The 22,354-nt window shown below is 34.0% G+C and overlaps 1 protein-coding gene across 1 annotated transcript; it reads left to right on the forward strand.

The window, feature by feature from the left end:
* The first annotated feature begins 210 nt into the window (after nt 1-210).
* Nucleotides 211-14,685, forward strand: LOC106622271 (odorant receptor 63a). Its single transcript, XM_014241402.3, has 10 exons — nt 211-382; nt 533-629; nt 2,896-3,034; nt 3,091-3,282; nt 11,152-11,253; nt 11,315-11,480; nt 11,755-11,860; nt 12,345-12,446; nt 13,753-13,908; nt 14,076-14,685. The coding sequence occupies exons 1-10, from the start codon at nt 252-254 to the stop codon at nt 14,136-14,138; spliced, it is 1,254 nt and encodes a 417-aa protein (XP_014096877.2). The 5' UTR covers nt 211-251; the 3' UTR covers nt 14,139-14,685.
* The last annotated feature ends 7,669 nt before the right edge of the window (nt 14,686-22,354 follow it).

The raw sequence follows: 22,354 nt of genomic DNA on the forward strand, positions 1-22,354 counted from the left end.
ATAGTACGTAAGTTCATATATTTACTGCAGTCATATAATTTGCTGTTCGCTTTGATATATACTGATTTCTTTAATCACATATATGAATTCATTTGTTCAGCTTATATTATTTATAAGTTCAGTAACCTTGATGACATGTATTAATAGGTAAATGTAAAAATTTTGAATAAATACGGTAAATAATAATTTCTGCCACTAGTCTATCACAAATTACGAAACTCAAAGCTTTGCACACCTCTGCCTTCGAGGCAATGTACAACACAGAAGAGTTTGTAGAATTGAAAAAGTACAATCGCTTCAAAATAAGAGAGCTTAAAGCGGTATCATATATTTTAGGCATAAACTATGGCTCGGAAACGTCATTAAAAAAATTTCTTCGAGTGTGAGTTAAAAAATATTTGCATGAGTACTTGTTCTACAAATTTATTATGTTGAAGTATTTGACTCTATATAAATCTTTTAATGATTTAATAATACTTATTATAAAATAAAATAGAGAGACAATTATACAAAATCCGAGATTCTTCTTTAGGCTAAATCTACTGCTTATCATCATATGTGGCATTTCGTTGTATCCACGATGGTTGATGCTAGAAAGGGCTGATGGTGATGTGCCGCTAATTGCAGAGGTACGTAAACTTAAATACTTAATTTTCTTTATTTTCTTCATAATGAGCTACAAAATATTTATATTGTCTTTATTGGGTAGTATTTATCATAATACAATACAATCTTGCAAAAAAAATTAACAAATTATACACAAAAAGTTATGAGACAGACAGTTCTTGTTCTCGCTGATAGCGGATACCTACACTGAACTAGCCGATCGTTTCACTCATAAATTGAGCCTGATCTATTCTGTAGAACTAGAATTTATACCGCTTCCTACAAATCCTTAAGCCTGAGCTATCACATTTTTACAACATAATCGTTATAAAATCATAAATAAATCATCCGATTTCTACACCCTCGCACAGTATAGCTACTGCTAAAAAACTGATTACTAGCGTGATTAGCTAATATAGCTTTATTGGTATGCGAAATACATATGTATATCAGACAATACAGGGGCAGGGTCACACCCACTTTGTAACAAATTTAAAACAAAGATGTCCCTCCCCATTGGAATTCCGTGAACCGAGTTACAGTTTCGTATTTTCATTTCTAACATTCGTTTTTGATACGGCATTTCATTAGCGTGGCAATGAACACGTGTCCCAATTATCCTCACAATATCCCTTATTATATTCTCGCAACATGTTGCTATAGAGTAAAATAGTTTTGTTCACGGTTGTTAATATTATATACATATAATCGAGATAGATATACTTGTAGAGTTATGTATATATAATATAAATGATCAGGATGAAGAGACCAGTGGAAATTCGGCATGTTTGTCTGTCCGTCCGTGCAAGCTTTAACTTCTGTAAAGATTAAGATATCTTGATGAAACTTGGTACATCCTTGGCAATGTAACAAGGTTGATACTGTACAAAGAAGCATTACAAGACTGTTGATTAGTAAAAATGATTCACAATACGAAGGGACATAGGTATATGTGATTTTAAAAATTATGAAAAAATGGGCTTGACCCCGCCCTCTAATAAATTTAGTGTACATGCTGCGAACATTTTATCGAAAATATCAGTCAATCTTTGAGATATATTATTCAAATTCGGGACAAGTTCTGTCCTGATAACAGTTTGCCAGTATGTCAAAAAAGTTTTTGAATCGAATGAATACTTCCCTTAGCCTCCAGATACCTAATATAATATAAAGATTTTCGAGCTTCCACATAGCTTTATACCGAATATTTCGATCAATATGTGAGTTATCTTAATGAAATTAGAGAACGAATTTCTACAACATCAGTATATCTTTGTACATAAAATGAATGATATCAAGATTTCCGAACATTTAGATCAACTTACTACTTATAAATTGGTGTTGGTATGTAAGGTGAGGTTAATGCAACTTAGGGAGCATTTTATTCTGCTAATAATATGTGGTATTGCTAAAAATAGAGAAAATGCGGTCAATGCTACCCCTATCTTCCATAATACCTAATGCAAGGGTTTTCGAACTTCCTGTTGACTTTATACCGTATATACCAGTCAATATTTAAGATATCTCATAAAAATAAACTGAACATTTTACGTTATATATAGTATAGCTTAATTTCCAAAATATGTGCATTTAGTCTACGAATTACCCCAACTTCTATATACTACATACCAGTATAATGATTGTATTGTATTATATTTTACTCTAACAAACCTTAAACCGAATATATCGCTCAGTGTGTGAGTTATATACATATTTATAAAATTGCTTGAGAATATGTTCTCAAATATACGTGGGCAATGTCAAAGGTTAATATACGCTTAGTATGAATGAAATTACTCTAGCCCTGGGTCTTAACGTCATATCCCTAATGTAATGAATTTCTATCTTCTGGTTGACCTTTTCCTCATTAAATTAATATTTTAAATTTAGCCTCTTGGGTTATGTTTATATAACCCATTTAATATTATATAATTTTCGTTGAGGTGAAATAAAATATACTTACAGTGAGTTTAGTTTCTTTTGACCTTCATAAATTCGAATAATTAATGTTAAATTATTTCACAAAATTTTTTTGCATTTAGTTTTTCTCCGGCTTTAATCCTTACAGGTGGAGAGAGTATTCATATATATTCAATTCCACCACAATTTGGCCCATTCTTACGTGTTTAAGTTAATATTTGAGACGCGATTTTAATACTTTGAACCGAATAACAATTCTTTTTTGCCACTATTCTTTTCTAAAGTCGACAGGTAGTTACTTCCAGATTTTTGCGCCTCAACTATTCATCCATTTTAATAACTCTCTTTGCAAATGGAATTACTTTGCAGACCATCACCACAATATTGCAAACAACTACAAGCATGGTTAAAATGACCTTCTGTCTGTTTATGCAAGGCCAGTGTTGTGCATTACTTAAGAAGGCTGAAAACTATGAGCTGCTTCAAGGAATGAAGATCTTCTCGACTGGTAAGTAAAATATTATCAATAGGAACCCTTTTTTCAACTTAAGCTTAAACTTACAGATATGTGCATTAAAACTGAGTTGAAAAATGAGATAAACTCGATTATGGAAACTATATGGATGGAATCAAGGCGACAACTTTTAAGCTGTCTCATAACTTGTTCGTGCATTCTTAGTAACTATTTTCTCTACGCCTTCTTCACAAACTTGTACCACCAAATAAAGAAGACGCCGAACTATGTACATATATTACGTAAGTGTCCTTGAATACGCATATACGAGCATATATATATATATAGGTATATACATATAAATGTACCCATTTCTTTTGCTGGGTCGTTTGCCTTACGCACATAAAGAAGGAACAATTTCCGGTATAACTGAATTTTTTATACTCTCGCAATTTAGAAGAAAAGAATTGGTTATTCAACGAAATCATAATCGGATTACAATCATGCTTGGCATCATATTAACTTATACAATATATAATTTTATCTACTGATTTTGCAACATGTCCGAGATATTTCTATTAAAATCGATATAACTATTTTATCAATTAATGCTATGGGAAAGTGCAATCACAATAAATTTATTACCGACTGACAATACTGTACGAAATAATTTTGTTGAGACATCTACCATTGAGATATGTATAAACGATACTCAACCAGAGGCGTGAGTTTTAATATATTGGGTCCAGAGTTGCAAATGATGCATTAAAAAAATAATTGAATTAACATTGGAATTAAATTTTTTTTATTTTGTAATCCCAAATACAGGCTTAAAAAATAATAAAAAAAATTGTTAATCCCACATACCCGATTATAAAATAAAAATAAATTTTAATCGTAAGAACCGGATTAAAATTTCTTTTTTAATTTTTAATTTGATTGAAAAAAAAAATAAAAATTTTAATCCCAATCATATAATTAAGATTTAAAATAAGAATTTGTTTCAGAATTATCCAATCCAAACATCTTTGATTGAAAAAAGAAAATCTAATTTTTAATCTCAATATTGGGAATTAAATTTTTAAGCCAAAATTTTTTAATTATCAAATGCGCAACCCAGATTGGGTATGCGAGGAAATATGCAAACAGAGGGTTAAACATTTAAGACTAGGCATCGGCCATTTGACCGATAAATATATGGTATATCGTTACAGGGTGGCTGACGAATCGTGCTACAATCGTACAATCGTTTGTGTACAAACACAAACCGTAATAACTTTTTTTTAAATCAATACATAATATTTTTTTTATTGTATAGAAAATTTTATTTAATTTTATATAATTAATTATTTTTAAAAATTATGAACCACAAATGACCTCCATGCCGAGCCACGCATATGCGACACCTAATTAGAAAATTATTCATTGCGGCCTGAAGGGTTGAAGTTGGACTGCCTCAATTATCGATTTAATTGACTGCTTCAATTCATTCAGATTTCTGGGTTTTGTTTTGTAAACCTCTTGCTTAAATGAAAGTCTGCTGTAGTCAGGTCCGGTGACCTTGGGGGCCAGCGGAAAGTTGAGTTTCTTTATATAATTTTTTTTTTCAAATTTTCGTTGGAGCTCCGCAATAACCGATCACAAACGCAGTTCTGGGTAAAATAACTCATTCAACATCTTTAAATAACGATACCCATTGACAGTTACTGTTCACCATTTTCTTCAAAGAAGTATGGCCAGACAATACACCTTGACGAAACTGCGCACCACGCAGTGACTCGTTCTGGGTGAAGTTCTGTCTGTTGTTTTTTTTTTGGATTTGATTCACTCCATATAAGGCAATTTTCCTTGTTTACATTTCCGTTTAGATCAAAATGAGCCTCATCAGGCATAAATAGGCAATTTATCAAGTTATTATCTTCTTCGGCCATTTCAATAATTTTTCGGCAAAATTCCTGGCGAAAAGGCAAATCTAGAGGGTTTAACCGGCTTGTTATTGGAACTTTGTACGGAAACAGGCTTAAGTCATTATGAATCATCCGTTGTACTGAGCGTCAGCTAAGTGGAAGTTGCGCCGATAAGTTACGACTCGAAACTCTTGGATTTGCCTAAATTGGTGATGCAACACCCGCGATTGTTTCTTAAACACGAATATACGGATCTAAATGGTACGGTCTTCTTGTGATACTTCTAGATTCGGCAAAAATGCTTACAAATCTCATAATGGTTCATCTACTCAGGGTGTGCCGCCAAATACCGTCTGAATTTCCTTTGGACGGACCGCAAAGCATGGTACTGCTGCAATATACAAACCCTCTTTTCGGTATCCCAAGCATTCATTTAAAAAACTTAAATAATAACCTGCGAAATAAAAAAAAGTAAGTCGATTATTCACACAGAAAAAAATTTATTACGATTAGTTTTGTTTTGTTTGTTTGTTTGTTTCTGTATAAGATACTTGAGGACTAGGGGAAGTATTGAACCGATTTTACTTTACTCCGCAACTGAGGTGCTTTTATTCGGTGTCTAAAGGCTTGAAAATTTATAGTCTGATTTCGAGAGTCCTTAAATTATATTAGCAGCAGTAGTTTCAGTGGAGCATAGTGGTATCAGATGGAATTTAAAATTAAATCAGATGTGGAGCATGCGTGGTGGCTGTGCGATTTCAAATTGTAACTTAGGGATGGTAGGATATCGTTATGCACCAAATTATAATGAAATTGGTCGAATATGTATGCCCATTGTCCAAATTTTATAGTCTCGCAACATGTTGCTATAGAGTATAATAGTTTTGTTCACCTAATGGTTCATTGTATCACCTAAAATTAATCGAAATATTAAGTTATATATTTTTATAAATGATCAGGATGACAAGACGAGTTGAATCGTGTAAACGATAACTTCAGTAAAACCTGCTACATATGTCCCTTAGCACTAAGGGGAAGCTGATATTATGTTGTATGGACGGTATCGGACTATTGTCATGACCACAAAAGGCAAAGAAACTTTGATTTTCTAATACTCTGTTCCGATATCGAGCTACAACCACGCCTACTTCCCAAACATCACAATTTTTAATTACATATTCTTTCTGTCAGTTTACAGTATATAAGTCGAGAGCTAACCACGTTATTGAAATAAAATTTTACATCCAAAATGATTTTAAGATGTTCAATCTCTTAGTCAAAAATAGTGGAAATGAAACCTTAACTTTTTAAGACCTCAGCTACCGGAAAAGTAGATGACAGTGCCTATGGTTAACTTTTTACCGGAAATATCTGTAAGTCAGTGAGCATTTTCAATACTTCCACTAGTACATATACCTAACAGAAAGATTTTCGAATTTTCTGTTGACTTTATACTGTATATACCTTTTGAAACGTGGAATATCTTAAAGAAATTAAGAAAGTGTCTCGCTCTTGTACCTAAAATGGATGAAATCGAGTTGATTATAATCCTAGTCCTCATGTATAACACGTGGGCTGAAAACAACCGGTCCTGACACAGTTCTTTTAGTTGGTACTAACCTTCAAAATACAGCTGTTAAATTTCATGACCTTCTATTTATTAGCTTGCGAGTTATTGTGCTAAGAGTGACGCTAATTTTGTTATTTCAAAAACAATGGGAAAAAATACCGTTTAAGCGCAGCAATGGCTTGAAAAGTATTATGGGGATTCAGCACCATCAGAACCCACAATAAAACGTTGGTTTGCTGATTTTAAACGTGGCCGTAGAGACACCAATGATCCAAAACACAGTTAAAACAAGTAAGGAAGGGCTAAGTTCGGATGTAACCGAACATTTTATACTCTCGCAAAGTCAAATGGTATACTCGTTTGAGATTTCTTTGTGGATTGACTGATATTTTCGGTAGAAGGTCAACTATAGGCACTGGGGTCCACATATTTAGTACTTAGAGGTTTGAACAGTTTTGGTTCGATTTAGACAATTTTTGGCCGCAAGGTGGCATACTTTAATTGCATTATTCACGTAAAGTTTTACCCCGATATAATCATTGTTACCTGATTTGCATAGTGAAAGTGAAAGAATCAGATGGAATTGAAAATGGTGTTACATGGGAAGTAAGCGTGGTTGTAGTCCGATTTCGCTCAAAAGAACGTTATGCACCGAATTTGGTTGAAATCGGTTGAGCAGATCTCAAGATATGGGTATTCATCTAAAAGTGGGCTGTGCCACGCCCACTGTCTAATTTTGAACGCGGTTCCTATAAAGTCATCTCATACCATCCCAGAGATAAAATTTAATGACTCTGGCGTGTTTAGTGCTTGATTTATCGCGCTTTTAGTAGTTTTTAACAGTACCGTTATATGGGGAGTGGGCGGAGTTGCCACCCGATTTCAACTATTTTTACACCGTCAATAGAAGTGCTAAAGACATTTCCTTCTAGTGAATTTCGTTATTATAGCGTTAGCGGTTTAGGAGATATTCACATTAAACCTATTAGACGCGGGAACACGCCCACTTTTTTAAAAAAAGTTTTAACTGCAGATGCCCCTCCCTAATGTGATCCTGTGTACCAAATAACAGTCTTGTATCTTATTGCGGAGCTTAGTTATGGCAAGTTATTTGTTTTTGATTAATGGCGTTTTGTGGGCGTGACAGTGATCTGATTACGCCCATCTGCAATACCAACCGTCTCACGGTACCAAGAAACATGTCTACCAAGTTTCATAAAGATATCTCAATTTTTACTCAAGTTAGAGCTTGCACGGACGGACGGACAGACAGTCACCCGGATTTCAACTCGTCTCTTCATCCTGATCATTTATATATATAACCCTATATCTAACTCGATTAGTTTTAGGTGATACAAACAACCGTTAGGTGAACAAAACTATTATACTCTGTAGCAACAGGTTGCGAGAGTATAAAAATCCACAAAATCGTTTTGAATAATCGGAAAGTGAAGTTGCGTGATTTAGCTGACATGGTAAGGATTTCAAAAGAACGCGTTGGCTTTATATTGCTTGAGTATTTGTCCATAAAAGAGCTCTGTTCAAAGTGAGTGCCGCGTTTGCCGACTGTTGGCCAAAGCAACGTGTTGATGTTTCTGAGCAGTGTTTGGCCATGTTTTACGTAACAACCCGGCATTTTTTTTGCTCCTAGCGACTATCAGACCTTAAAAATTTTTTTTTAATTCCGCTAGAATGATCAAATGTTATGTGGTTTAGTGCTGAAAATAAATGAAATTGGTTTATATCTCTGGTTGATGTTTTCCTCATATACCCCACATAGTTTGATTTTAATATAAATATTTCGGACAAGGAAAATATAGTAATGAAACTAAATGAGTACAATAATATAAATGAATAAGATGCAAAATTTTATTGCAATCTATGCGGTTTCGTTAATTTAAAGTTTGGCAACTCTTGAAAGTAGATCCCCGGTTTTGATCTTCAAAAATTCCGAGAATATAAAATGTTCGGTAACACCCGAACTTAGTTTTTGTCTAATTGTTATATATGATTTTTATTAATACAAACCCTTTCCTTATCATCTTATCGAGTGAAATCGTGAATGAATTACAATCCAATTTGGTATCTTCTTGACTTATATTAAGGGCATTATCTTAGACTCAGTTTTAGTTAGTGTCAGCTAAAATTATATTAAAAACACTTTCAAATGAGATATACATATGTAGTGATAATAACTAACTAATAGAAGACACAAAATTTTATTTATGTATTTAGATTATGTGAAAAACGTCAACCAGTGGATCGAAATTTATTAGATTAAGGATATAACATTTTAACCAAGGTATGACCAATTCACACATAATTTTTAAGAAAACTTGTCCATTTAATTCCATTAAAATTGCACAAATTTTGATCAACCTAAACGGTTAAAAGACAGGTGGAAAAACGAAAATTATTTTATGGGGGGGATAAAGAAAGGGACGGGCTGATTGCATTAATTTAAACATTGCTTAGGTATACTCGAGAACATATTTTAAAGCAATTTTGTATATAAATAATACTCACTGACCGATATATTCGTAATAAAACTCGTCAGAATAATGAAAATAATTATAAATAGTATATGGGAGGTAGTATTCTGGGTCTCATTAACGTTAAGAGTTTTGGTTTGGTTTTGACAATTTTAGGTAATCAAGGTTACAAGTATTATTCGTGAGTAGTTTCCCGATAAATGCATTGTTGCTTTATTTGTATACTGGAATGTGAAATAATTAGATGTAATTTAAAATTGTGTTATATGGGAAGTAGGCGGGGTTGTAGTCCAATTTCGCCCATTTTCGCAATGTTGTTAGTCGAAATTAATGGAGTAGGTTCGGAGACATGTGATTTCACCTAAATGTGGGCGGTGCCACCGCCTTCTTGTGTCATCCTGGATAAAATATTTACTGCCTCTGACCCATACCGTTATTGATTTATCCAACTTTTACTAATTTTGAACAAATCGTTATATAGGTGGTGGGCGTGGTTATCGTATGATTTGACCCGACGCTTGCGCAAGAGATGTCAAAATGAATTATCCTGTGCAAATTTGGGTGACCTAGCTTGAATGGTTTGGAAGATATATACATTAAAGCTATTTGGAGGCGCGGGCAAGCCCACTTATAGCACCCACTATAGCATATAAATTGAAATTGTAACTGAACGATCGGAATAAAATGCTTGCATGGAACACTTTTTTATTTGACGAAGTATCTTCACGAAATTAGGCTCGAGTTATTGTTTAAGGCAATAATGTATTCTCCGCAGTAATTATTCAGATCAGATGACTATATCATATAGCTGCCATACAAATTGAGCGATCGGAATCAAGTTCTTGTAAGGAGCCTTTGTAATTGTTAAGGGTGTTATAGCTTTGATGCAACTGAAGTTAACGTTTTTTCTTGTTTTTTTTTTTTTTGGTTTTTTTGTCAGTGCCTATCAAACTGTTGATTGTTTTGTCAGTACTATTCAGTTTCAGCCACTGAAAGAAGGCACAGATGAAGTCAATAAAAGCGTCATACAAAAAGAACCAATTTTGACCAAATTTGAGTGTTTATGTGATTTTAACATCATATCGTTCTTCTTGGTAGACCCTTTATAATTAATTGTAAAAAATACAAATTTCATGTACAAAATACTTATATTAAATTTTTCATGCTTTATATCTATGGCAATTCGATCATTTCTCGCTGTCTACTATTACACCGGTCAACAGCAGTCCATAAACATTTTACATATAAATAATTCATTAAAGGCTAATAATCATCCATTTAGGATTCATTCTTACAGTAGACATTTTAAAATAGATCCCAAAGGTTTAAAAATGAACAGTTTTACTGTCTGTTTCGTAGAAGTTTATTTTATTAACCTCCATCATAATTTTAGCATACTGGCCTTGGTAACGTCTCTCAATTTCAATTACCTCTTGATGAAAGCGTTGTTTCCAAGAAAATCATGCACTATGCCTTTAACTTTGGAAAAATATCACAATGGTTCCCTTCAAAATCTCGGTACTGCGAACTGCATTGCTCTTTTTTCCACCGCCTTTTACCCGCCTACAATATTGTAAAACTTAGCATATTATCATCTAATCAGGGTTATCAAATTAGTTGATAAGTATTATAAAAAAATAGGAAATAAACTCAACATCCAGAGTATTGCTGTATAAGTTACATGGCACATTTGGAGCCCATTTCTGTTCTGATTTTTAGAGGTAGATTCAAGTAAGCCCTAAATGCTTCGCAAATCCTTAAATTTTTACTTTAATTATACTTGTTCTCTCTCATTTTAATAAATTCGCCGCAAATATTGCAAATCGAGTCAGCATATCGTTTACAACTTCTCGAAGACATTTTGTACTGGTTGGAACAGGAAATAAAGTTAAGAAACACATTATGCCTCTGCGATTTGCAAACACATATACCCGTACACGCCGAGAGATGCAATCGACACTAGCTCCTGTGCTCTTCCCTCTCTGTTGTGTAAAAATGGTAAAACTGCTCTAATTACTTAAAAAGCAAATATTTTCGATTTGTAATCTTTTTTCCATATACTACTATTTATTTACTTATATTTATTACCAGAATATATTAAGTAAAACCCATGCGCAAAACAAAAAAAAATGTTGAGCTGTGTTATACCTAAAATTCAATAGTAACATACAATTACTATACTCATTCGATATTAAACCATAGCTTTTACCGGTTTCCCAATGTTTCTGGATAAGGGCATGACCTCGCCTTATTATGCCGTGGAAATGTTCATCGGCGGATCTTCACTACTCACGTGTGGCATGTGTGAGTGTACAATTATTTATTTGTATTGAACGAAAACCTTAGGTTTAAATAACATTTTCAGGTTCAGTCAGCTTTCATTGCATTTTTATGATCCTTTGCAAACATGCTTGTGGACTAGTTAAGGTACTCTGCGCCATTCTGTTGCAATCCACCTCACCCCATGTTCCAGCTCATCGGCGTGATGAATATTTGCTTTACTGCGTGATCCAACATCAAGAGACTCTGCGGTAAATTAAGGATACACTTTAAAGATATAAACTGAGTCTATTTTATTTAGACATCATAAAAAATTAAGTAATAGAAATTAAAAAAGATATAGAAATTTAAAAAAAATATCAACGCACTATCATTTAGAGATGTAATTTTTAATCATCTAAAGCTCAAAATACATGTAGTTCAAGCTGATTCTATTTCAGGAGAATACTGATTACTTCCAAAAAGAACTTGTTAATAACTCTTTCTATAAAAAATACTTTGATAAGTAATATTCTTTGTTTTCAGGTTTATAAATGACATCAATGAGCTTTTTAAACACATAACTCTTTCACATTTCCTTCATAGCTTGGCTATATATGGACTTGTGCTTTTCGAAATGAACTTTGGATTAGTGAGTATTATCGAAAATAATTTGTCTAATTGTAAGTGCGTTTACATTCGGGCTAGGGGTAGTATTGTTCAGATTTTTCCATTTTTGGCATATCGTTGAAGATAAATATGAAGATTTACATGTATTTTATGTTAAATGTCAGTTATAGTCTACATATTCTTTATCGGGGAGCTTGATAAGTTACCGTCCGATTTCGACCGTTTTTTGACGTAAGATGCCATGCCCTCTGGGTGCTCTTTGTGGAAAGTTTTATACTGTAAAAAAAAGAGTCATATGGAATTTAAAATCTCGAATGAAAATTTAATGTTCCTCACACATTTATTTATTGAGTTATCGCACTTTTAGTATGTACAGTAAACCAATTAGGTTTATGTTACAAACAACCGTTATTCTCTACTCTCTACACAGCTTTGCTTTGTGGACGCGAAAATTGTTTATTTTAAGGCAAGATTAATGAATATATTATAGTATAATATAATTTTAGGAAACAAATAAAGCAACATTTGTTCGTATGATTATGTATATCGGAGCTGCCCTCACCGTGGATTCCATGTATTACGTAAATGGCCAATTTTTAGTTACAGAGGTATGTATGTCTAATTGTGATTTATCCCTAAATTGTATGAATTTTTATGAAGGCTTTTATAAAGAGTCGGAACCATATTACTATTTAATGCTTATTTCTCTAAATTTATTATATGATGGAGTTGGTTGACAGTTGTATATTTAAAACGGATGGAAGGTGGTTTTTATTCGGTTAGCACCTCTAACTCGATACTTTGTATAATATTTTCTCAACAAATTAATTCCAATAAATACAGTACTTGAGATAGCCGAGAAAACAGAACTAAATTATGCCAGGGAAATGGCATTTTAAACTTAAATAATATTGAACAATAATCTGTATGACTTGTATAATAAAATCCAACTAAAAGCCAACGTTTTTGTCACAAAAATCACTAAAGACAAGCCCTTTTATGTTAAGGGATAATGTTCAAATGTTATGGTGATTCTTCAAGCTGAAACTATGTATCACCCTTTATTATTTTGTGACTCCCGATATTTATTTTATGAACCGTTTTGTCATACGGTCATATTGTTTCAAATGAGTTGTTGTTGTCGTCTCACACCAGTACTGTTACCCTAGCTCTAATTTGATTTATGGTACAGTCTCACATACATCAATGCAAGGAAAATGTGGGACTTTGAAAATTTTGATTGTGCAAAATAGTTGCAACACTAAAAGTTTTAATTATAATATATAAATATAACTACACATATACCTTCTGCTCAAATATAAACGAGACTGGCTCAAACAACAAAAACGGTTAATTATTCTTCAATATTTATTTTATCCCCTTCAAAATAGTCTCCATTAGAGGCGATACACATATGCCACCTTTTTTTCCAATCTTCCTAACACTTCTGGTAGGCCGCTTTAGGTATGGCTTTCAGTTCCTTCTTCGAATTCTCTTTTATGACTTCAATCGACTGAAAATGCTTTCCACGAAGCGGCAATTTGAGCCATATGCCTTCTGCAACATTTTCACTGCGTCCGTCGCACTTATTCCATTGGAATAACAAAATTTCTAACAAACACTTTTTGATCAACGTTAATTTCCATAGTAAAATTCGAAAAACACACTCGCGGTTGACTTGTTTATAGTGCTTTAAAAAAAAAACTATGTGACAGATCGCGCTCAAATTTGACATGTAAACATATAACAGTCCTGCCAAACTAAGCAAAAAAAAATATGGCCATATGTCATGTCCTTGTCGAGTTATGTATAAAGTCTCGTTTTGCGTTGAGCAGAAGGTATGTACCTATAGTAATCATATATTATATATGTACCTACAAGTATATCTTCGTATTTCCATATACATACTTTCAGTTGGAAAAAATTCCCTTAGTTTGCTACAGTTGCGATTGGTTTAATGAATCTGAAGGTTTCAAGAAAACACTGAACATGATCATTATGCGATCCAATAAAGATTTCTGTTTTCAAATATCCTGGTTCGGCGTAATGTCCTTGACCACATTAATGGGTGTAAGTATTCATTTAAAAATTTCACAAAAAAAAAAATCTCTCCCAAAAACTACAGAAACATGTAAGTGTTTATCGATTTGATCAGTTTTATCTCAGTTCATAATAAGCAATAAAACTTAACAAAAGTAATAACTTTTCATTATTTCTTTTCTTTTTTCTTCTTCCAGATATTAAAAGCCAGTTTTTCATATTTCTTGATTCTTCGAGATATAACGGATGAAATAAACTAAGATTGAAACAGTTATTAAAATATACGACCTAATGTTTTGAAACTTGGGGTATATAAATTATCCCTTTCGCTGCAGAGAAAAACAAGAATTAAAAAAAAAACAAGAATTTGCTCTTGCTCCATTTCAGAAGGATAACAAACAAGTATGGAAGGGCTAAGTTTGGGTGTAACCGAACATTTCATACTCTTGGATCAAAGCCGGAGAAATACCTTCAGGCGTTGGCAAAACTTCATATTAAAAAATTTTGCGAATTAGTTTGATACTCATTATTCGACGAAATCGTTTTATAAGTTACATTATAAGTCATAGACTATGTTTCACTTCACGTCAGCAAAAATTTTATTAAAATTATCGTCAAATATATCAGATATATCTGACATAAACTTAACCGAAGAGGCTTATATAATATAAATAGTTGAGGTTCAAAACTTCAACTAGAATATCGGAATCGACGATATTAGCGATTTGAAGTTAAGACCAAGGTGTAGACTCACTCCATTCGTGTTCAGCGTTAAAGCGTTAATATCATATAATCAGGATTGTTAAAATAACGGAAATTATTAAATGTATTTTAGTATAATAAAATTTCACATATTATCTGCATTAAACTATAGTATATCCAATATTATATGTTCAGGTCATTTTGCTAAGATATTTTACCTTACATACTGACCGATATATATGGTATAAGGCCAACCGGAAGTTTGATAATCTTTTATTAGATATGGGAGATGAGTGTAATATTGACCCGATATTATCTATTCTTGGCATTACTGCATATGTATTATTTACAGAAACAGATGGCCTCTTAGTGTCATTTAGGAAAATCACATATCATCAACAATATACTCGTATAAGGGTAAAAATAACTCACATTTTTGACATGCATACATATTATTATCAGGAAAGGATTATGTTCTAACTTCAATTATATATCTCACACATTGACCAATATTTTCGGTATAATATCAGAAATGGGCTCTGCGGTCCACAATTTCGGTATCTGGGGGCTTGAATAGTTATGTTCCGAGTTTGTTAATTTTTAGACCTAAGATGGCATACCTTAAAGGCAATATTCATGCAAATTTGTATCCCAATATATTAATTGGTGCTGGATTTGTATACTGGAAATTAAAAAAATTAGATAGAATTTAAAGTTATGTTATATGGAAAGTAGGTGTGGTTGCGGTCCGATTTCCGTTTGAATTTTCGCACTGTAACATGAGAATTTTAAAATAATCTTATGTACTAAATTTTGATGAAATTGGTGGAATAGATCCGAAGATATGGGATTTTACCAAGCCATCGCCCAATTTTGAAACCTGCTCTTCAAACGCCCTCTGCTGCCCAACCTGATTGTAAAATTGAATGTCTCTGTCGCTTTCAGTTATTGATTTATCGCACTTTTAATAGTTTATAAAAAAACCATTATATGGGGATTTGAGTTGATATCATCCGATTTCCCTTATTTTCACTCTGTCGCAAGCAGTGTCAAAAGGATTTGTCCTTGTGCCATATTTTTTGTATATCGGCAATGAAATAATTAATTTTTTTGCTTAAGTGTTTACATAGATGCAATAACTGAAAATGACACTGACAGGCTGTGTTTAGAAAACAAAAATAAACTGAAGGCGTCAGCTTAAAGTGACGGCAAAGACTGAAAACAGCTAAGAAGAAGAAGAAAGGTAGTACGAATTGGTCACGCATGAAAAATTATCTTGTTAATAGAAAATGCGAATGTATTACGAAATTGTTTGTTTAGTAGAATATGTTTAAAATTCAAATTATGTGGTTACTGTTTGATACATAACTAGTAACTAATGAACATTATTGCCCCATAATTTACAAGAACCCGACTTAAGTGGCATAATTGGACTGTTTTCGCGTTAAAGTGACAGACACAGTGGAAAGTGAAGCATAAATTGCGTTAAAAAATATACAAATTTCAAGTGACTTCTTTCTTTAAGAGACTTCTTTGGGTAATTCATAATATTTCTGGCTTTAATAACTCACTTTTGCTTCAATCTCGAATAACAAAAAAAACGGTGATTTTCAGTTTTTTGTGAAGTCTACAAGGGAACTGACAGCTAAACCTTCCAAGTTACGAGAGACACTATTAGAAATGGGTTCATTTACTTTTAAAACTGGCAAGATAAATATAGCCGAAGTGACAAGTATCACCTCAATGAAAACATCATCATTACCGACAGTTGACTCCACAGGACCACGAGTAAGATCATCGTCAGAAGGGTACACGAGATCTTGTTTGGACGCCATCGACAAGATTTTAATTACCTTCTCGAATACTTTATGGCATCAACGATCAATAAGAATGCATGTACAAGGTGCAATTCAAAAGTTTCAGACTTTTATTATAAAATGAATATTATTTGTTTTTTTGAAAAATGTATTGGTCGCCTTCAAAATAGTCTCCTTCCGCCTGAATACAACGTTTTGCACGTTCAAGAAGGTTATCGAATGAATTTTTTAGGTCATTTGTCGGTATAGCGTTGAGGATGGCGGTCGTCGCCTTTTGGATGGCATAAACATCAGCATAGCGGTTTCCTTTCATGGCCAAATGTAGTTTTCCGAACAAATAAAAATCGCAGGGTGCCATATCTGCCGAATAGGGTGAATGGTTGATGATATGAATGCGATTTTTGGTCAAAAAATCTGTCGTGAGTGTCGAACGTCTGAGGTCTTTTTCGTGTTGTTTCAAAGTGTGCGGGACAAATCGAACACAAACCTTTCTGAGGACCAAATTTTCTGTCAAAATACGATAAATCGACGCTGCGGATATTGATAATTCCGATTCCATATATTTAATCGATGATTTCGGCTCTTTTTTAATAAATTCACGCACTATTTCCGTGTTTTTTTCTTTCACAACATCTTTTGGCCGGCCCGAACGTTCGTCGTCTTCCAAGTCCTCCCGTCCCTCTTGAAAACGTTTAAACCACTCGTTAATACGGCTACGGGATAGACAATCATCGCCATAAACTTGTTTCATCATTTTATGAGTTTTGGTAAAAGTTTTACCAAGTTTAAAACAAAACTTAATGTTGGCTCTTTGTTCGATGCTCATTTTCCGACCGACACTACAAATGTAATGTCACATGTAGCGCGATATCTCAGCTGTTATATAAATTTTATACGACAACACTGAAGAATACACAATTGAGGGATAACAATTTCAGACAGATGGCGCCACTAGAAGCCACGTTGTTTAAAAAGTCCTGGAACTGTTGAATGGTACCTTGTAGATGTCACACGACAACACTGAGCTACCTTATGTCATACAACAAATTTACACACCGTCTGTTAACTATTTTTTTTAACGAAAAATTGTTTTTCCGATTGTTGAAAAAAACAATCAAGTAGACATAAATACAAAATTCACAACTAATGTGGCACAAATTCGAAGATATATTGGCTTCCTGATGTATATTTAAATTTTTCGATATCCGAATATAGTGGCACACTGGCTTTAAGTTTACTTACAAGCTCAAGGTGTAATTTCGTTAATTAACATTTGAGCAATCAGAATATCAAACTATAAATTACTTTCCGATTAGGATCCACAAGTTAAAAACGCAGATAGTTAGAGAAAACAACTGTTTTAAAGACTATTCATCGCATGAATAATATAAAAAATAACTTTTAATAAAATAAAACAAAATGTAACAAATCGCTGACTCGGCACCAAAAATTCGAAAATTAAAACTTTTTAATAATGCTCAAAACTGAAGAACATTTAATACTTAGCTAGCAACTTAGAGTTAAATCACTAAATATTGAATTAAATCACTAAAAAATCAATTAAAGTTTAAGAGTTTTGCAAAATTAAACACAATAGTTCACAGCAAAAAAATTAGAACCTTTAGCGGTCACCTTGGATCAACGGTGGAATTTATAGCAAGCACCCCGTTACCAATAACGGCCACACTACTGAAGGTGACATCAGGCTAAAGTCAACCACCTAACCATCATCTGGCAGCGTTTTGCATTATCAACATCTTCGACACCATATATACATAAATGATCAGGATGAAAGGACGAGTTAAAATCCGAGTGTCTATCTGTCCGTTCGTCCCACTCATTTGTTGGCATTCGAAGTGTACGGACGTGTTCGCGCATCGTTGAAACATTTTAGTGAATTTTCTGTTAACAGAAATTATAATAAAAATAGAATATAATTGCCTGGCGCGAGTTAGATCGAAGGCCAGAGAAAAAAAGAAAAAGGCATTACCGCGAGTAATTGCTTGTGAAAAATAGGCAGTGCGAGTGTAATAGTGACAATCCAAACAATAGGCAGTGTTATTGCCTGGTGCGAAGGCCAGTGACAATTTAAGCATTACCGCGAGTACTTGTAATTGCTTATGAACAATAGACAGTGTTATTGCCTGGTTTGAGTGTATAACGAAGGACAGTGTTGTTTACGAACAGTTCAGGCACCGGTTTTATGTGGACCGGACTTGAAGGCCACTGACAACATTGTTGTAGTGCAGGTACGCGTTCGTGAGTGCTATAAGTTAGGCCAATTAAGGGTGGTGGGGCGGTTATCCGCACTCCCTCTGTTTTAGAGAGGGAGAAAGTGGCGACGAACCGGAAGTTGGGGCCAAGGGTTGTGGTGCAAGGGGTGCACACAGAGATCTCTCATGATGAATTCATGGAAGAACTCTTTAATATTAATATCAGCCCCGAGGCAAAGAAATCCGATGTTAGGTTGGTCAGTCGCCCCTGGACGGTGGCGGCGGATGGTAAAACCAACGTCGTTTTGGAGGGTTCGGAGAAAGTAATGTCCACCCTCTTGTTGTGGATTCTGCACAATTGGGTGTGTGTGTGTGTTTCAATAGAGGGGGGGTTTGGTAGAATACTTGTTGCTAGTATTTATTGTAAATTTGGTGAGCCTCTAGAGCCCTATCTGAGTTACATGGAAAGGTACTGCTACTTGCGAGTGGTAGTCCTCTTATACTTGGCTTGGACGCGAATGCCACGTCTTCGATGTGGTTTAGTAAGGTATCCCGGCATACGTCTGGATATCAAAGCCACAGTCGGGGCAAAGCATTAGGTGAATGGGTGGTGGCTAAAAACCTCCACATTCTCAATGAGCCCAGTGAATGGTACACGTTTGATGGGCCTAGGGGCGTAAGTGACATCGACGTGACGTTTGTGAATCAGGCAGCAGATAGGGCGTTCATAACTAGATGGCAGGTTAAGTGAGGGTGAGGATTGAGTGATCATAATTTGATCCGGTATGAGAGTCTATTGCGGCGATGGCGTACCTCTGGTTTCGACTGGAACCAATATGGACAATCTGTCAGGGATGCGGTATTGAGCATACCGCTTAGAGTGTTTGAGGATTTGGGGGTTGACGAGCAGATTGTCCGTCTTTATGAGGTAGTTTGGGGGGTGAATGATAGGGTACTTAGAAAATGTGAAAGTTTTATGATTAGGAAAATAAAGTGGTGGACGCGTGAGTTTACCTCGAAGAGGAGGACTGTCAGGCGATTGAGGCAAAAGTTTCAACGCGCTAGTTAATTTATTTACTCATTAGGACTAAAATAAATATATAATTTTAAGTCAGCCAATGAGATTGGTTCTGACTGATCCTTTATTTGTATAATATTTCACCGTATTCACATGTGCTTCAATATTGAATATATTACACTGTACAAGTGTTACCAGTGGTAACTTGTTACTCGGCAGTCGATAATGATAAAGTGACCCCGAGGCTATTGTTCCAGTTGCTTATATAGGCTATGCTTATCGCTGCTCATACTATTGAGATGCTGGTTGTTTACTAGTAAATAACTATTTGTTTTGTTATTGTTTGTTGTACTGATAGTGCGCTTCTATTGTTCTAAGATAAAGTTGTTTTGATGATTTTTCTTTAATGTTTACTGAAACATAAGGTTGTGGTTAAAGGTTAAAGTATTAACTCTCCCTTCTCTTGTGAAAAATAGATCTTCTGATCTATTCTTGAGTCTTGAGTAGATGAGTCATTCCTACAAGTACTATGGTAGCGTTGTAGTTTCTCAGATATACAGTTTTTGATAAATTATATATAGTTTGAATATTACCAATATACTTAATCCTAGGACTACAAGTACTCCTATAGTTTTGAACATATTCTTGATTGGGTGTTCTTCGCGAGATTAATTGTCGTAAGTCAAATAACTCCTTGTATAATTCTTGCAATATAACTTTTTGTTTAATCGTCTCAATATTATTACAAAGTTGGAATTAATTTGTCTTTGTTTGTTATTATTTTCAATTATGTCGTTGAGTATTGTTTTAATTTCAATCAGGTCGTCGTGGTCTGGGACTCCTGTGATAAATTCAAAATCTGGCTCGTCCATTATTCAGTTGTTGTTTTCTGAGGATTTATATTCTGTTGAACAATGCTGTTTCTGTTGCGTCTTCACTAGGCATCTCTCATTTATGTTCGGCGTAGTATGGTTTAAGTATTTTGTTTAAGTTTGTCATATGGAATAGGTACTTCTTGATACAAAAATTATGGGTCAGTCTTGGTTAACACGTACTTGCGATCTTGTAAGTCGGTTATTTCCTGAGCTGAAGATGTTGCTAGGATTAATGTTAGCGTTATCTTAATCATTGTTTCTGAGGTTGTCCTTGTGTACGATCTTCCCCTCCGTTGTTAAAATTGTGTCCTCACGATTCTCTTGTACTGTTTTCTTCAAATTGCGTGGATTTGTTTTATTTCGTCGGTTTTGTTTCACATAAACTGTTTGTCCTGTTTTATATTACTTTTGTGTTCGTTTTTTATTGTGTTTATTGTGGTATGATAGCATATAATCCTGCTTATTTTCGATCAGTTCTTTTATTCTTTCAGTCTTGCTCCTTTCAAAAAATAATTCGATAGGTTTCCTTTTTGTGACGGAATGTATTGTCCTATTGTATTCCTCGATTGCGTTGAATAGTTCTTCAGTCGCGGTTGATTTATTTTGTTTAATGCGAATTCTAGTAATTTCCAGAATGGTTGAATGCAGCCGTTCAACTTGAGCGTACGATGTTGAATGGTTTGCTGCGGTCATTGAATGTTCAATATATAGCCGTTGGAATAGAGCTTTTGCTGCTATGCTATTAAATATAGTCTCGTTATCTGTCATTAGTTTATTACAAAATGGGAATATTTGTATGAGTACTTCCTCTAATATTTTGTAGAATTCTCTTTTGTCGTTTAATTTTCTCATATATGCGTATTTTGTGTATCTATCTATGCATGAGAGATACATTGTTCCATCGATTTCAAATATGTCCATTTGTATTTGTGTGCCTATACCTTCGGGTATGGGTGTTTTTGCAAAAACTTGTTTTGTCGGGTGGAGTTGGTATTTGTTCTCTTTACAAATACTACAATTTCTAGTTAGTCGGATTACATCATTTTTTATATTTAGCCAATAACAAGTTTCTAGTATCTCTAATGTATTATTTTTTGCGTTTCTATGTGCTCTTTCATGGGTATGTTTAATTATATTTTCTCTATCCTCTTCACTCGTAATGTCCTTTAATAGATTGTGAAAAAAAACCTTTTTCTCTATATTTAATGAAGAGTTTATAATATCATGAATTTCATACCAGGTTTCTAGTGTAGTGTGAAATGCGATCGTGATATTAGGTTTGATAATTTTCGTTAGTGTATCTATCAAGTTTTGTGGTGTGACGTAATTAACATAAAATCTCTCGTGGTTTGCAAAAATTGTTGCTCTTTCTGATGCATTTTGTTCACATTTTTTTATCACCATTTGTGTTTTAAATTGGTTCAGTGGAGCGCTGACATCTTTAATTCTGATTGACGAGGATGATTCCTGCGAGTGTATTGAGTCGTTCGTAGTTACGTTTACTTGACGGCTGAGTGCGTCGGCTACTACATTTAAATCTCCTTTAATATATTTAATTTTTGCTCCGTATTCTTCTATAAAATTTTTCCATCGTTTTAATTTTGAATTTGGGTTTTCCTCTGATATTGAAAAAATTAGGGATTGATGATCGGTGTAAATAGTAGTATTACTATTGAGACCATGCAGATAATTCCTAAGTTTCTTGAATGCCCAAACGATTGCTAACATTTCTTTTTCGTTTGTTGAGTAATTTTGTTCAGTTCGCGTTAATGTACGTGAAATGAATGCTATAGGTTTCTTGCCTTGTGTCAATACAGCTCCAACCGCATGATTGCTGGCGTCTGTAGTCAA

Source organism: Bactrocera oleae, chromosome 6 (genome assembly GCF_042242935.1).
Source record: "Bactrocera oleae isolate idBacOlea1 chromosome 6, idBacOlea1, whole genome shotgun sequence".
NCBI lineage: Eukaryota > Metazoa > Arthropoda > Insecta > Diptera > Tephritidae > Bactrocera > Bactrocera oleae.

Coding starts and splice junctions, on each gene's coding strand:
- LOC106622271 (XM_014241402.3), top strand. CDS start 252: ATGTACAACACAGAAGAGTTTGTAGAATTGAAAAAGTACAATCGCTTC. Junction 11,481..11,754: donor CAACATCAAGAGACTCTGCG/GTAAATTAAGGA, acceptor CTTTGTTTTCAG/GTTTATAAATGACATCAATG. Junction 12,447..13,752: donor GCCAATTTTTAGTTACAGAG/GTATGTATGTCT, acceptor ACATACTTTCAG/TTGGAAAAAATTCCCTTAGT.